Source organism: Arachis hypogaea, chromosome 15 (assembly GCF_003086295.3).
Source record: "Arachis hypogaea cultivar Tifrunner chromosome 15, arahy.Tifrunner.gnm2.J5K5, whole genome shotgun sequence".
Lineage (NCBI taxonomy): Eukaryota > Viridiplantae > Streptophyta > Magnoliopsida > Fabales > Fabaceae > Arachis > Arachis hypogaea.
In genome coordinates, this window is record NC_092050.1 from 2046173 (window position 1) to 2062760 (window position 16588).

A 16588-nucleotide genomic window follows, 5' to 3' on the forward strand; every position below is an offset into this window, starting at 1 on the left:
TTTTATTATATGAATCAATTAAATTAATTAAAATTTTTGACAATAAACTAATAAATATTTTACAGTAAAATCATAGAATACTTTCTTAGTTGAAGAATAAAAAAAATCAAACTTTCACTAAAATAATCAAACATTATTTCCCTAAATATTTAAACTTTTGCATTAATATGAAATATTTTAATACTATAAATCGCTCGTAAAATGATTGTTTATTACGATTGCAGTGCTTGAATTTTAAAATATTTGATAGAAAAATATTTTGAATTAATGGTCGTAAATTTGATTTTTTTAATTATATATCTTTGAAAATTTTTATTGTGTAAATATAAATTTGCGTTATAGCTTTTGTATATTATGAAATTACAGAAATTTTCTTATATAAATGATTAATCAATAATAATTATAAAAGTATATACTTTTTATTAAATTATTCTTTCATCTTAGTTCATGATAAATTGATAACAATAAAGAAGTCTCGTGACTCACAAATTCAGTCCAACAAAATACATAAATTCAATTACAATTTTAGTCTTTATTATCTTATCTTTAATTGTTCTTATCTTATCTTTATTTACTTTTATCTTTCATAGAACAATGCTCTATATATATTTAATTTTACTCTAATAATTTACAACATTGAACAATCAATAAAAATTCTTTTCTTTTCTTTTCTTATTCTTTCACGTAAGATACTAACAAGCTTCCCTCTCAATGGCAAGCGAAACTAAAATCATGAGAAAAGAAGAAGATGAAACTACCCTTCATGCATCGTCAGATAGGCTCAGCGACCTCCCAAACGAGCTGTTGACTATGGTCATCTCTTCCCTCTCTGTCGCTGAAGCCGTGAGGACAAGCACCCTGGCGAAATCATGGCAGGAATTGTGGAGGCATGCCGAACACCTCGAATTCGATGAAACTACCATGTCAAGACCTTCCATATTGCCTGCGAAAAGACAAATTGGTACTGGTAGCCTATATGGCACCGTCATAAGTATGGTCTTTAATAGCTATGTTGGTGATTTAACAAGTGTTAGCTTCAAACACTTTCCTAGGAGCATTGCCGTTGGCGAATTGGACTTTTGGGTTGACTTTGTTCTGAATAAATTCAAAAAGATAAATTCTTTGAGATTAGAATGTGAGTATTTGGTTCCAGAACCTAAACCTCCTTTTTTTTCTATGGGGTCTAAAACAGTTAAATTTAATTTTCGCCCTATGAATTTTTTAAACCTGAATTCATTAGAGTTGACCAATTACACGATGACTATGTCAACGCCAGAAGCTTTTAATGGGTGTGGCTGGAAATTAAAAATCCTAAAGTTGAAGAACATGCGTATGAGTGATGACGTTATCAATGGTGTTTTAGGTAAATGTTTGGGTTTGGAGAATTTGAGTATTGTTGAGTCAAAGGGGTTTAAGACACTTGAGATCAACAATCCATGGCTTAAGTTCTTGGAGCTTGGGTGGTTGATTGTGAATGAGGTTGATCTCAATGTTGAGAGACTTGAAACCTTGGTTGTTGATTCTTTAATGTGTCCACCAAAGAGTTTGAAAATCTATACAGTTAACATGAGGATTTTCCACGTTTCTTGCAACTCAATTGCTCAAAGAATGCATATCCGGCGATCAAATGGCCAACCTCTTTTAAAAACGCAAGATATTTTTGAATATTGCAGTGATCTTTTGGGATATAATTCATTCAACATTTTTCAAAATATACTGATTGCCTCAATTGACTTGGATTTGAATAACATAAGAGAATCTATGGCACTTTCCTACATATTAAGATTATCCCTCTGCCTTGAAACTCTTGAAATAACAATACCGCCGGTAGAGGAAGACGAATGTTCTGCGGATGCAAATAATTCTTATGATAATATCTGTTTGTCATTTCCAACGTCATTGTTTTGGGAGAGGAACAACCTGTACAATTGTATGAATCACACATTAAAGTTTGCAACCATAAAAGGATTCACAGGAAAAGAACAAGAGGTCAAATTTATCGAGCATGTCATAAAAAATGCCACAATAATAAGAAAGATTACCATAATCAGTGATTCAGCAACAATAGCGAAAGAGGCAGAGGCTCTTCTTATATTACCAAAAAATTCAATTTACCTCTCCATAGTATTCAAGTCAGAATCGAATGATGTTGCTCAGCTCACTTCCCAAGTCAATAATAAGATGTCATTTTCATACTAATTATGATTAGTAGTGTTTCAATTTTCTTAATTTTTGTTATTTAACTGTAAATCATCAAATGTTTTTTTAATTACAATACAACTTTTAATTGTGAAAAAAAAAGAATTTTTATTGATTGTTGATTGATTGAATTGTATATTGTCAACTATGAGAATAAAACTAAATATATATAGAGCATTGTTTTATGAAAAATAAAAACAAATAAAGATAAGATAAGAACAACTAAAGATAAGATAAAGATAAGATAATAAAGACTAAAATTGTAATTGAATTTATGTATTCTTTTAGATTGGATTTGTAGACCACGAAACTTTTTTAATTATTATCATGAGTTAAGGTGGAAGAGTAATTTAATACTTTTCTCTTACTTTACAATTGAGACAAACAACTCTAAGTGGATATTGTATCCGAATATTATTAAAAAAAATTTAGTATTACGAATTAATAGAAAATATTTTTGACATACTTAAAAAAATTATGATAAATTTGTTTTATTCAATATAATTTTATAAAAATTCTATGTGTAAACAAAAAATAAGTTACAAAATCAATTATTATGTATGCATTTGTATATATATATTATAAATTTTATTTTTTTATATATACGTAACATAGTTGATATAGGAATAAAAATTTAATTTTCAAGATATCTACAATATCAATAAATTAAAAAAATGTTATCTTTGATAAGAAATATAATAGTAATTTTATATATTATTTTTTTATTTTCTTAATATGAGAATATTAAATATCTATCTTTCGATATGTGAATAAAAATATTTTAGTTTTCATAATAACTTTTTTTAAAAAATAAATTATTTCTATAAATCTAATTCTTAAACTTAAAACGAATACAAAAAAAATATATTGTTGTTAACAATTCTTAAAATAAATTAAAATTATTTAAAAGAAACGCTCTCGTATAATTTCGCACAACCTTAAAAAAAAAAACAAAGTGTTTTAAAATTATTGAACAATTTTAGGCTATTGGTCTAACCTTTCTCTTTAAACATAATAAGCAGAATCCGAGTGAAAAATGCTATTTTAATAGCAAAAAAGGTTATTCCAATACCAAAATTCAGTAACTCAGTGTAAAAATGTTTATGTTTATAAAATACGTTTAGTATATATTTTAAAAATAATTATTGTGATATTTTTTTGTGATATAATTTCTAATCTTTACAATTCAAAATGTTTTTGAGGGTGAAAAGTATACTAATTATTAAATTAAATTATTGTAAAATTGTGCTATAGAAATTAGAAAGACACATTGGTGAAGAAGATTAGATAACCTTCCCAACCTTATCCTTTACAAACACTACACCTCTGTCTCTCTCTCTCTCTCTCTCTCTCTTCTATAATAATCAAAACACCACTCTCTTCAAACCCATGTATATATAATGGCTTCATCTTCAACTCCCACCACCTTTTCCACTCCTCAATTTCTTCATCAGGTTTCTCTCTTTTCTCTTTACCTTTTATACCTCTTATTTTTATCATGTATGTTCATCTATTGAACCAAGCTGAAGTTCTTTTCTCATTTCCAATTTGGGTGATTGTAGTTTGTAGTTTTTTTAATGATTAACATTACCAACTTAGAATAATAATAATAATAGAATTATGTTATTCTATTTCTAATGCAGCAAGTTAGGAGTAATAACAAGTTATGGACACTCTCCAAAGTCAATAATTTCAATGGAAACATGAAGCCTCATGATTGCTATGTTCATAAATCGAGATTTCAACACCTTTCACCTATAAATGCAACCTTGAAGGGCCCCAAGGGGTTCGGAGCCTCTTCAAACAAGAAGAAGAAAAAGACCAAAAACCCAAGAAAGGAAGAGTATGGTGATAATGAAGAGGAAGAAGAATACCAAGAAGAAGAGGAGAGAGAGGAAGGTGTGATTCCTGAAGTGGTAACCAATAGAATGATATCAAGAATGGGATTCTCAGTGGGTATCCCACTTGGAATTGGGCTTTTGTTCTTCCCATTCTTTTACTATCTCAAAGTTGGGCTCAAGATTGATGTGCCCACTTGGGTGCCTTTCATTGTCTCATTCTTTTTCTTTGGGTCTGCATTGTTGGGGGTTAGTTATGGGATTGTGTCCTCAAGTTGGGATCCATTGAGGGAAGGCTCTCTTTTGGGCTGGAATGAGGCCCAAAAGAATTGGCCTGTCTTTTGGCAATCACTTAAAGGAGGCGGAGGAGAAGGGTCTAGGAAGAATTAACTAGGCCCATATTAGGCCCATTCTTCTTTTTTTATGTTTTACTTTTCATGGTTTTCTTTCTATAGTTCACTATATTAGTTAATCAATTTTGGCCCATGGAATTACACTTGGTAGGTCATACAATGTTTGTTTCCAAATTACATTTATATTTCAACCTTGATTTTAGTTAACAAATGCTTTAAGGATAATGATTAAGATTTTAAATGTAAAAATTTTGGATTGAAAAACTACAAATTTTTCAAAGCATTTATTTTATAAACAATTATGAAAGAAATTAGAAAAACTTTTTAAAATAGATACTTTTTTTTAATTTTTAGGGATTTGGTATGTTTTATCTTAACGTGGAATTGGATATCAACAAATTAGGCAACACAAATCGGATTGTGTTCCACTAAATTTCAAAATTTTTATCTTAATGAAATTTGAGAGTAGGATTTCTTTTGTAATTTGACTACCCTTTAAGTCTGAGGGTTAGATTTGTTAATTAAAATTTTAAAAAATTAACATCCATATTAAAAATCAAATACACCAGGTTGCCATCAATGCATTACACACAATGTTCCTCCATTTTTAAAATCAGCCTTTTTTGGGTAACAAAAAGTTAGAAATACGGTAACTTTTTAAAATAGTTGGGTTTTTGGGTTAAAGAATCATTAGAGATTATTGTTTTGGCTAAAGGAATCATTAGAGCATTTGATAGGAAATGTTTTCTACCTTTACACTTTACAATAGCTCAGGAGGCCAAATGTTTTTTTTTTTTTGGGTCTGTAGAGGTTAAGTGTCTATTGATTACTTGTTTTTGGGTGCCATTGATGAGAATAACTTATTTACAACTATATAATAGCAAAAAACAAAAAAAAAACACTTATTTACAACTATCACCTACCAAAAATCCAAGTTGTTCCCCTACTATCAGACCCAAAAAAAAAAATGTTCCAACTGGATATTTATTTTTTGTTACAAAAATTATTCCCCAAAGTAAATAAAATAATTAACTTGATTGAACCAAAAAAGTTGAATATAATATACCTCATATCTTAATCTAACCTTATCAATAATGGCAATTGATCTGATTAATATTATTATGACCATTCTAACACACTAGTTTAAAATTAACTTACTTTAAATATAATATAAAATCAATCAAATGAATAAAAAATTTACGTACTAACTTCTTTATTAATATGTCCAGCAATATGAGCAATGTCCTTTAATGGATACAATTTTGATAAATTAAAAACAAGATAAATATGTAACTATTAAAAGTCAAACTATTTATTTACTTCATTTATCCTAAAATAAAAGTATTCAAGTGCAGCCAACTAGTTATAATTCAAATAATATAATTTTTCTATACTAGTTAAGAGATTAAAGATTTGAGTCCAAAAATATTATTATGGGAGTCAATAATATATATAATATTAAAAAATTATGCAAAAAATTATATAATGTAAGATGTATTACAAAAATATACCGATAGAGAATATATTTTAAAGTGCAAAAAATGTGTGTACTTTTTACTAACAAAGTGGTCGATTCTTCGTATCATAAAATTCATCGATAATAATAGAATTTGTGCAAAATTTTTTAATAATTTTTTTCAATATAATTAAAAAATAATTAGCAAGAAATTCATCTTTCATTTTGTTTCGGAGTCATTTTTCACAATATTCATAGCTAAAAAAGATCTTTCAGTTGTTACAATTGAGACAGAGAGAATTAATACCAAATAAATAAAAAAAGACAGTCACAAGAAGAAAAATAATCTACTTTATGAAATTTAAAAAAATTTATTTAATTAAAAAATATTAATAATAATATCTTTTTTAAAATTTTTTAATATTATTATTTATTTTTTAGATATTAAAAATTATTAATATTTAAATTGGGTTAGATTTTTATTTATAATAAATTAAATATTAAATAAATTTTTTAAAAAGTTAAATCATATCTAATAACTTATTATTATTATTTTTTAAGAAAAAAATTAGAGAGCCGAGATCTCTGCTCGTCTCCATATGTCCATTCCTGTTTGAGTCTTACTCCTAATTTTGGAGGAAAAAAAAGAAAAACACTCAAGTCTGCTCATTTTTTTCACAAGGACTCAATCCTATGTCCAAACATCACATGAGCAGCAGCAGACGTGGTCACCATCATAGGTGAATAAAAAGAAATCAAGAGGCTATTTATTGATGAATATGAAAGGGATTCCAAATTAATAGGAAAGAGAGAAGACAATGTCAAAAAGATTCTATCTATCAATCTATTTCAATTTTTGTTTACAAAAAATATTAAAAAAATGTGTTTTTAATTTTTTGTTACATTAAAATTTTAATAATTTATACTAATAGTAACCAAAGACATTTAGCTAAACCCCAAATTAAATCGGCAAAGGTCTTTAGTTTACTGCGGGATGAGCATGGAAGTAAGAGATTATTATTATTATTATTATTATTATTATTATTATTATTATTATTATTATTATTATTATTATTATTATTATTATTATTATTATTATTATTATTAGTAGTAGTAGTAGTAATAGTAGAATAAAGTGATAATTACATCTTTAAAAATTTTGTTTACGGACTAATTAGTCCTTGATGAAAAAAAAAATACCAATTAAATCATTTACAATAATAAACAGTGGACATGTATGCCCCCTCGTTAACAAATAATGCTAAACGAAATAGAATTGCTCATGTATTTCGCTATTTGTCGTGGTTAGCGATAGCAAATGGGCCTAAACACACAGCGCTAGGCTACGTAACCTGCTAAAAATGGTGGGCTGAGCTGGAAAATTGAGACCGCCACACATCAAAAGTCCACCTAATCTGTACCGATTAAACCGTGAATTTTGATGGAATGGGACAGGATAGGCTTTTTCATTGGGCTTAGAATTTTTTTTTGAAGATGTTCTAATTTAGCGTATTGGATTATGTTTTATGTTTGATTGATTATGTTCTAAACTTGTAGATGTTTAATTATATATTTTGGATAATATTTATTTTATTTTGACAATGTTATTTTTATTATTTTATTTCAAAACTACTTAGTTTATGATTATGTTTATTACATATTTATAATTATAAAGACTTTAATGTTTGTTAATTAATTTAGAAATTATAATTTTTTGATGTCTTTAGAAATTATAAATTTATTAAAATGGTTTTGAAATTATATATATGATTTAATATTTTTTTATAATTTATATTATTTAATATTTAATAATAAAAAAAATAAGAGATTTGACGAACTTGTCTATTTTTTACTGTTGTAAAAGACTAATAAATTGATAATTTCTTTTTGAGAGAATAATTAGTGTAAAGTTAAAATCTTCTTATTATTATTGTTGATGATGAATGATAATGAGTGGAGGGTGAATGAAGGATGAGAATGAGAGGGGAAAACAAAACACGTGTAGTTTTCTATTCCTGAACTTACATTGACCCATCATGTCTTCATGTTACATAACCATACCAAATATCACGTCTCTTTCTTCTCATCATTCATGTAGGCCACACCAACTTGCATGCACTCATCACTTATCACCACAATAACACCATCAATTCAATTTCATATAAATACTTCAAATTATAACATCAAATTTTATTTTTAAAAATTTTCACACTCTAATTTTGCAGCAACTCAAACAAATTTTGCTTTAAACATTCTAATTTTGCAGCAACTCATCAGTGTCTTTTCTTTAAAGGGTTTTATACATGGACAGTTTAGTTTAAATCTTGTCCCGGAAAGGAGAACCAAAATTAAATTAAAAAAAAAAGTAGCCAGCTTAATGAACGTTTTCTCTTTGTTCAAAAGAAACACACTTCTTAGGGACTTTTTTTTTTCTCTCTCTCTTTTTCTCTGATTCTTTCTTTCTTTTTCTTTTATTTTTCTAAATTTTCACACTTTACTAACATTCCTACGTACTACACACCCTGATCATGAAGAATAATAATAATAACAAGCTGAATATTCAGAATACCCGCCTCTATTTAATTTAATTTCCTTCCCTCTAGTTATCTCCAACACCTTCTTCCCCACAAGAGATTTTATTCATAGATAGATAGATATATGATTATTAGTTTGTCTGAAAGCTTTATATATCTTCTTTTTCTTGTTTTTCGTTAGGTGAAAATTTAAGTGCAATTAACTTCATGTGAAATTAATAACTGAGAGCTGTTAGATAAAAATTTAGTTAAATCAGTTAAATTATTTAATCGCTCTCAATTATTAACTTCATATGAATTTAACTGCACCTAAATTTTTACTTTTTCATTATCCTTATTACAAAGCTATCAAAGTTTAATTTGAACGATGCAAGTAATTCATTCCCCTTTCATTTAAAAAAACTACTCTACCCTACATATATGTAATGGCATTAAAATCTATTTTGTGAATTGTGGGATGCATGATAATTAACATGTTTTTGAGTAACCCAATTTTAATCTAAAAGCAACTTTTTTTTGCAACGAAAAAGTTGTTTTCAACATAATCTAGTGTGATTGGTAACTAAATTAGTAACTGTTAAAATAATTTTATATATACATCCAATTATATAATATTACGTTAATAAATTTTATATTAATTACATAGATAATTATTCAAACAAATAGATATAATTAGATGATTGTGTAAAATATTTTATTCTGTAAGTGTATCAAAATTAAATCTTATTTTTAAATATAATATTGTTATAAATCAAAATAAATCTTAAGTGTTTAATAATATAATGATACTTATAGTTATTATGATAATATAATTTTAATCTCACGTCTAATTGAAAAAAAAAACATACACATGCATCTTTAGCTTATTATAGTATATTAATGCTTAATTAAATGCTTAATCACGTGATTAGATTGTTCCCTTGAAATTAAGCAAAACCTCCCTTGCCGGCCCTTGATGCATACACTTTAATTTTCAAGGGACCACATAGGTTAGACCATGCACATACACATATAGCATCTAGGAATTAATTAATTTGACCTTAACAAAATTCCAAAATTCATATTGGTTTAAACTTTAAACTTCCAACATGCATGAGGCTGATCTGAGTAATTGGAAACTGATTATTCATATAATAGTTAAAAACGGATAGATAATATTTAAGAAAAATTTTCAAGTGTATTGATAATTTGATATATGAATATTTCAGTGATTTTAATTGTTGATCTTAATTATAAAAAATATATATAATATATATAATTTAGATCAATGATTATAAATTACTGAAATATCGATATATTTAAAAAATTTCTAATATTTAATATATTTATCTAAATCATTCAATATAATATCTTAATTATTATATTTATATTGTCCAGCTGTAGCGTACGGAGAGGTTTAAAAGCTTAAAAAATGGAACAGTAATTGCATTTTGCACGACATAGCCCACTTGTGTATCTCTTCTTTTAACAAGGGTAGTGGTAACTGCTGAGTGTGTGTGTTTTTATTTAATCTCTGAAGCAAGAAATCAAAAGAGGCAAATAATAATAACCAAAGTAATCAGAGAGTATATCTCTCAACATTGGAAATGGAGAAAGAAAAGACTATACTTGGGGATTGAGATTATATGTTAAGTTAGATTTTCACTTTTCACAAATATATATAAGTGTATCTATTACAACATGTTCGTTCGTTCTTTGTTCATGGAGAAAAACAGAACATTCCTAACGTTAAAAGTGGTATAGTCACCCACCATGTTTTCATGTATGTCGTTTCTTAGGTAGTGTTTGTTGGAGAGACATATATTAAAAGACTGAGATTGAGAGATAGATACTAAGAGACAGAAACTGAAATAAGTTTTAGTATTCTGTTTGGTGCCAAATAAGAGACAAAAATTGAAATAAGAATAAAATTTTAATTTAATTTGCACAATGATAAAATTGGAATTAATTAATTAAAATGAGAGTATTTTAGGTATAAAATGTTATTAAAGTTTCAGTTTCTGTTTCTAAAAATATCAGTCTCCTGTGTCCCTATATTTTGGAGGCACTGAAATACTGAAATTTTGGAGACAAAAATTTTAGTACCACTCCCTGAATCAACAAAGATACTGTGTCTCAGTCTCTCAGTCTCTGTCCCAGTACTGCAAAACAAACGCTACTTTAAAAACTGTCACTAAATATAATCTTGATTGCAGTCCCAATTAACAACTGTCACTATATGTGTTACAGGTTGTCGTTTTGCGACGATTTTATAAAATTGTTGTAAAGTTTTTATCGCTATCTGCCAAAATTATTGTAGTAATATATTTTTTGTTCTCTATAATATTTCTCAATCCAACTAATCCGTCACAGATGAAGGGGGTAAAACTTTGATTTTATTTCTGCTTCATGTACAAGTAAAAGCTATAATTAAGAGTGAGTAAATTCTTTTGAGGTAATTACACTTGCAATGACAGGTCATAATAGAATGAAAAAGATAAGGAGGACAAAAATAAATGTAATAATAATAATAATTAAAGTATATTTATTTATGTAATATTTTGAATTCACTTGAAAACAAGACCCAAACCAATTTGAGGGTAGGGAGGGAATGACTTTGGACAATGGACTATGCTTTCTTCCTTAACAAGATCTGGTAAAACATCTTTAGCTTAAAAGCACTGGCCAATCACACCATGACACGTGGAATAACATTTCTTAATATAGAGAGAGAGAGATAGAGAGTTTTAATACTGGACGGTTTTGTTGTCCCTCTATTCCAAGCATTCTTTGCTTAAAGAGTGAGTTAGCCGCAGGAATAAAGCAAAGGACAAAAAACAAATAAGTGTAAATGGGTTTACTTAAAGCTAAAGCACTTCATTCTTCACTCATCACTAACCCTAAAATTTTCACCTACAATAGCCGGTAACACTCTCCATTGGGTTGGGCCCAACAGTACCTTCTCTTTCTTCCATTTATATGTTGAGTCATTGATTAGCATAATCTTAGATTACAATTTGTCAGATTTAACACAAATCAAGACTTTTGTTGGGTACATTTTTTGAATAGGACATGGTACCGTACTAGCACATTTATCATTATTTACTATTAGATGGGGTTAATTAACTAAATTAAAAAATTAAGTTGGATTGGTCGAATAATCAGTTTATTCGTCTGTTTAAACAAGTATCGTGAGTTTAAATCATATTTTATGCATATAATAATATATTGGTCAACGACAGACTCTTAAATAAAACTCAAATTTGTAATAAATTAATCTTTAATCTGTCGAGTTAAAAAATACTGTAAACAACAAAAATAATTGAATTAATATTTCAATAAAGGATAAATGATGATATAGAAATTCAATATTTATCAACTATATAATTGGAGCAGTTGATCATTGAGATAAATTATTAAGGAAACATCTTAAATGTATTAAGGGTAACTTAAATATACAATGCATTAAGATTATTCAATAGTAGTTATATCTTGTATCACTAATATGAAACTTTTGAACTAAAATAACTACTAAATATTATCCTTTATTCCTATATTTAAAATAAAATAAAATACCTGCTAAATGATCACAAAAGTTATTCTCTAACTACTACTTTGTACAAACAATGATTACTCCAAACAAAAATACAAGCATGTTGTTAAAGAGCTACTATCTAAATTTGTGTGATAGTAACCGGCCATAGCCGGTAGCCAGTGATGTTACTATGTATTACTATTATGTTGATTACCGTACAATGCAAAATGACTCAACATACATTCATATTATTCACATTCAAAACCTGACCCCTTTGACTGGACTAAATAGTAAATAACTAAAAATATTTGCTGTGGTGTTTAAAAAATATTATTTAATTATTAAAATAGATTAAATAATTAATTTTAAATTTAAAAGTATAAAAGTTAATTTTTTTAAATATTTTAAAATTATTATAAAAAATAATTTAAATAAAAATTAGATACCAAATAAAAGACAATATAAAATTTGCCATAACTAAATACCAAGCCTCAGATTCTTTGGTTTGGGTTACATACTGTCCGTGACTATATAACTACTGTGCCCAACTAATCTTTCATTATAAAAGAAAAAAAAAGAAAAAGAAAATATTATAGTTATTAGGTACATTGCATCAGCATTCAGCAACATAATAGCACCAAAGAAACCAAGGGACCTTTTGGTTCCTATGACATATAGAACCTTTTTTTCCAATAGTTATAGTCGAAAATAGAAATAAATAAATAAATAAATAAATAAATTTCTTGTTCTTTTGACAAGATTGAAAAAAATCTTCCTTCAATTCCAATTTTGATCTTGATTCTCTCTCTCTCACTCACCTAATCGAATAGAACATTTATATTTGGCCACTTCACTCGTGCACCGTTGACAGGACCAAACGATCCAGTGACGTGTTACTCTAATAATATAATATAGGAAACATTTCAAGTACTTTGGATGCATCAATTATTTTAATAATTAATTTTAATTAATATATATTATATATATTTTTTATAATTCAGATCAACGGTTAAAATAATTGGTGCACCAGTATTTCCGGTGCACTTGAAATGTTTCTTATAATATATAATATACGTGAAGTTAATAATTTAGAAACGTTATGTGATTTAACGGATTTGATTAAATTTTTATTTAACAGCTTTCAATTATCAATTTCATGTAAAGTTGACTGCACCTAAATTTTTACCATAATATATACTACTAAAACTTACTACCCTTTAATTTTCTTTTTTATTTTATTTTTTTTTGCAATTTTTGTAATATTTTTTTGCTTTTTGTTGTGTCATATTATATTATTTTTATTTTTATTTTCTTATTATAAATGTAACGTCTAATTTGTTATGAGACAGAATGGAGAAGTGTGTTATTTTGAGCACAGAATATTTCCAACAGTGCAGGAACTTTTGTCTCTTTTGAGATGGCTTTTTTTGGCTAATGAGAGAATAAACCATAGCCGAATAAAATAAAGAAGGTTACCAATTTGAATACTTTAGAGAGAATGAATGACAAGAACGGTATTCAGTAGTATATATACTTGTCTTTAAATCTTAATTGGAAATGTCGAATAAAGGGTATTTCATAGCAGGAATAATATTTATGCATCTATATACATACTATATATATACAATATTATTATAAATATTTGTACATTCTTTCAAAGTAATATAATGCTTATGAACTTTATCTTATGCCACAAAGAATTTGTTAAATACGGCAGTACAATAACCAAAAAGTTAGTCTAAAATTTTAAATTATCTTATTTTATAATTTTTTTAATCACTTGCATAATAAATATAACTATAGATGGCACATATATGAATTTATGAATATTAAATTAGATAAAATAATTTTAAATTATTATCTCTTTAACATTATTAATGGAAATAAATTCGTATTTAATAATTCAATACAATTTAAATTCTTGTAACTATATATTTAAATTCTTTTATTACAAATTCAACTAATCCAACTTATAAAATTATATATGGTTAACATTTTTTCCCACATGAGTTTTTAAATTTTAATTCTTTTTATTTTTAATAATTTGTATATTTATTTTTTATATATAAAAATATGTCTATAAATAAAATAGATATAAAGCGTACATACATGTGTGTGTGAATACACTCAAATATTTGTAAATAATAAGGTGAATTTACTTGTTATATATAGACTAAAATTTTTATATATGAATAATTTTAATGTGAATATAAAAATATTTAATTATTTTAGTATTTTACAGAGTTGTGGTGGAAGTATAAAATGTCATTGGTATTTTGTAATAAAAAAATTAATTATAAAAAAATAAAATGTTATTGACATTTTGTAATAAAAAAATATTATTTTAATTATTCAAACATAAAATGTCACTGATGTTTTATTAAAAAATATTATTTTAATTGAAATAATATAAAATGTCACTGATATTTTGTACATGATCATAATAATGTTTAACACACAGTTTAATTCATCATAAAAAATTTCACTTCTAATAATGCAATATTAAAAAAAAATCTTATATATCTTATTCCCCTACATGCATAATATGACAATGTCAATAATTATGCATGGTTTGATTAGTCTTATCAACAAAAAGGAGACCGATACTAGAATATATAATAATGAGTTTACATTTACAATAAAAATATGTGCATATAAAACTGGCTGCGGATCTTTTGTGAGGTCATTGCATATATAAATAAATAAGACAAATTAAATTAAATTAAAGTTGGTCAAGCTAAGCTATAATATATATATATATACACATACATAGAGTCTATAAAATGCAGAATCTGAGCTATAACAACATCATGCATGGTTCCAATTTCAAAGGTGATGAATAGGAAAATCACTATTAGTTTACTGCTACTTCCCATCCATCACGTAATCTTTGGATCCAATAAGCTTCATGCATGTGGTTTCATTTCAAACCAAACTTGTTGCAATCGATGAAGACAGTCATGAGCTTTTTATAAAAAGGATCATCAAAAAACACCTATTATACTATATCTCTAACTACTCATCAAGTTTAGAATAATTCTTCCATAACAAACACTAGTAGTACTCTCTAGTCATCATCATCATCATCTATAACTATATATAGGTTTTAAAGTATGAATTTAATTTTGTATATTTTATACGTGTATCTAATCACATAACATTATATTAGTAAAAACAAAGGTTAAGTACGATTTTGGTCTCTAAAATATAAGTCGAAATTTGTTTTTCATCCCCAACTTTTTTTTATTCAAAATTATTCCTAAAATTTAAAATTAATTTTTAAAATGTTCTTTTTACTTAAATACTAAAATTTTGAACAAATTGTCCATAACAAAAAATTATAAAATAAAAAAAAAAGAGAACTGAAAATATTTCTACTTCTGAAAAGGAAAAGGAAAGAAGAAGGGAAAAGGGGAGAAAAAGAATAAATTGTCTACGATCTATCCTTGCTTCCGTTTCTAGCGCCACTTCCGTACAATTTTGGTCTCTAAAATAAGGAGGATTTTAAAATGAAGTTAAACTTTAGGGACGATTTTGTATGAAAAAAAAAGGTTCGGGACAAAAAAAATTTCGGCCTATACTTTAAGGAACAAAATCGTACTTAATATTAAAAATAACTACTTTTTTATATTGACGGCGTGAATAGTCATATAAAAAAACAATTGTGATTATATATCTATATAAAATGTTTTACATTATCAGTACATCAAAATTAACCTTTTAAAATAGAGAAAGTATAGGGAGTCAATGGCCTAAGCGTACAATATGTACAATGAAAGTTTAGGAAGTATTAGAGATATGACCATTAGTGTTACATTGTCCTGTCATGTTATACTTTTAGAGTTATAGATCCGAAAGGTCAATGGTTCGATCCTTGGTAAACTCCAAAATCACCTTAAGTTTTTGGGATGAATGATCTTATGACATGAGATGTGCTCATTGTACACATTGTACGCTTAGCCTATTGGCTTCCTAGCAGTACTCAAATATATGCGATTAAAAATTGGTTTTATTTACTGTTTAGTGATGAGGCTACCTTATTAGCTTGATGCACATGCAAATTAAAGGCTTATAAAGTTTTATTAGACGCTTAATATGGAAGTAAGGCAACCATGCATGCATGTTATTCATTCTTTCTATCTTTGATTGATTCTCTTTCTATCAAAATGTGTATTCATGCATGATTGCATGTTACTCGATTGTTCAAATAAATATATCGGAAAATCAAGCTATACCAATTAAAGTTAGATTTTTTTTTTCAATTAAAGTGATTTAAAAATTTTGAGAAATTATTTTTCTTTATGAAGAAATTTTTTTTCACACAAATTTATTTGTTTTTTATTTTTTCTGTCTTACCTTTTCAAATTCAATAATTAGCCTTTTTATTAATTATTTTTAGGCATCTATTTTATCAACGTGCATGACATCAGTTATATTCTTAGATAACGAACATGAATGACAAGATATTTAGTTTTTGTAATGAGAATTAAAATTTAATTTTGGAGAATCACAAATTAAACTAATCTTCTATGATTCTATGTTTATAAAAGAAAAAAAATAAATAAATGACGCCCTTTAAAAATTAGGTAATGTTATACATATAATACTTTTTAAGTTGTTGCATTGAAAATAAGAGTATAATTTTAATTTATTGATAGTGTAATTTTTTTTTTTGCAGAATCCTCTAATTGCAT

At 26.5% G+C, this 16588-nt stretch overlaps 2 protein-coding genes across 2 annotated transcripts; both read left to right on the top strand.

Annotated features, from left to right (window-relative positions):
- Window positions 1-732: 732 nt before the first annotated feature.
- Window positions 733-2199, top strand: LOC112746921 (putative F-box protein At3g29830). Its single transcript, XM_025795033.1, has 2 exons — window positions 733-1135; window positions 1364-2199. The coding sequence occupies exons 1-2, from the start codon at window positions 733-735 to the stop codon at window positions 2197-2199; spliced, it is 1239 nt and encodes a 412-aa protein (XP_025650818.1).
- Window positions 2200-3237: 1038 nt separating this feature from the next.
- Window positions 3238-4601, top strand: LOC112747498 (protein PAM68, chloroplastic-like). The gene is made up of 2 exons (XM_025795534.2): window positions 3238-3653; window positions 3843-4601. Exons 1-2 carry the CDS (start codon window positions 3600-3602, stop codon window positions 4425-4427), a joined length of 639 nt encoding a protein of 212 aa, XP_025651319.1. The 5' UTR covers window positions 3238-3599; the 3' UTR covers window positions 4428-4601.
- The last annotated feature ends 11987 nt before the right edge of the window (window positions 4602-16588 follow it).